We start from the raw sequence: 1,421 nt of genomic DNA on the forward strand, positions 1-1,421 counted from the left end.
TACTATACCTCTATAATGCTACAGCTGCTGGGATTCATTCATTAAACTGCTTACAAAAATGTTATAGTAAAAGCATTTTTATTTCCTGACATTTGACTGATATCTTTTATGTAGAAATCCATGATTATATTTTTCAACACTTTTATTATTGATCATTTATTTAATATATTTTTAAGACAAATTTATCATTAAGATTATAATTGTATCTCAGTCCATCTAATGATCATCATTCAACATTTACAGCTGAATGACGTTTCTCACATCAGATCTTTGGTTTTTTTGGTAAAGATCCAAAAGCAGCAATGACAGTTCCCTTTGTGCCAGTGATGTTTGTTGTCAGTGGTTGTTGCACTAGGCCTGGTTGTTTGATATTCGGCTTAGAGCCTATATTGGGAGCAGCTTGATCCCATTTTGATTTTCTTTTCTTTTCATCGTCACTTTCAGGTTTCTTGGCAACTCCACTGATAAAGTCAATTTTTGACAATTTTTCTTTTTTTTCTTTCTCTCTTCTCTCCATTTCCAGTTTTTGAACTTTAGAGAGTTCCTCATAGTAAGATTCTTTCCCCCATTTTAATGGATCATATATTTCTGGAGGATAATTTGTATCAAGTTCATTGATATCACAGAATTGTATCAATTTTTCATATATACTTGGATTCCTAAAATTTTTCTTGTCCTGTATGATTCTATTCATGTCAAGTCCTTCTGTTAACATGCGGTTGTAAAATTTTGCTATAGATTCTTGTAGTTCTTTGGGACACTTTCCTGATGGTTCAGGTGGGATTGTGATGCCGTCTTCGGAGTCATCAGGGTCTGATCGCTGTACTGCTTCGTCTGTATCGGTCTCCATGGACAAACGGCGCATGTCATCTTCATTTTCATTAACTGGTGATGTCGGTTCTTCGTCAGACACTATCGTGTCATCTACGTAGCTAACTAGACTTTTCTTAGGGGAAACTGGAGCTGAGGCTGGCTTGTTACTTTCCTCCACTTTCCGAGGACTGGTCGGGACGGAATGAGCTTCTTTTGGCTCTTCTTTTTCAGGCGTTTGGTCTTCCATATCTTCTTCGCCTTCAGAGTCGGTGTAAGTCGCTGTGAGCGACGCTAACGCTTGGGAAGTCATTATGTTGTTACAGCTTATGTTACACAAAGGTTGCTTTAATAGAATATGGCAACTTTCTTTAAAACCAAATACCCATTTAATTTAAGCAAAAAACACGTCTAAATATTCTAACAAACTCTGACATAAAATAGATGAAAATGACATATGACATTCAATCAATGTTTATTTGGCTTGTTTGAACATTCAACAGGCAAATGGAATATAGCCCATAACAAACAATGGAATCCTTGAGGTCAAAAGCTTTGTCTGTTAAGCCTGCAATACATATTGGTCGAGCGTCGCCCATTGAACGCCAATA

At 36.5% G+C, this 1,421-nt stretch overlaps 1 protein-coding gene across 1 annotated transcript; it reads right to left on the reverse strand.

Annotated features, from left to right (window-relative positions):
- Positions 1–262: 262 nt before the first annotated feature.
- On the reverse strand, positions 263–1,123 carry LOC101744301 (SAP30-binding protein). Its single transcript, XM_004934260.5, has one exon. The coding sequence runs from the start codon at positions 1,121–1,123 to the stop codon at positions 263–265; it is 861 nt and encodes a 286-aa protein (XP_004934317.1).
- Positions 1,124–1,421: the final 298 nt, after the last annotated feature.

Source organism: Bombyx mori, chromosome 19 (genome assembly GCF_030269925.1).
Source record: "Bombyx mori chromosome 19, ASM3026992v2".
NCBI classification, from domain to species: domain Eukaryota; kingdom Metazoa; phylum Arthropoda; class Insecta; order Lepidoptera; family Bombycidae; genus Bombyx; species Bombyx mori.

Coding starts and splice junctions, on each gene's coding strand:
- LOC101744301 (XM_004934260.5), bottom strand. CDS start 1,123: ATGACTTCCCAAGCGTTAGCGTCGCTCACAGCGACTTACACCGACTCT.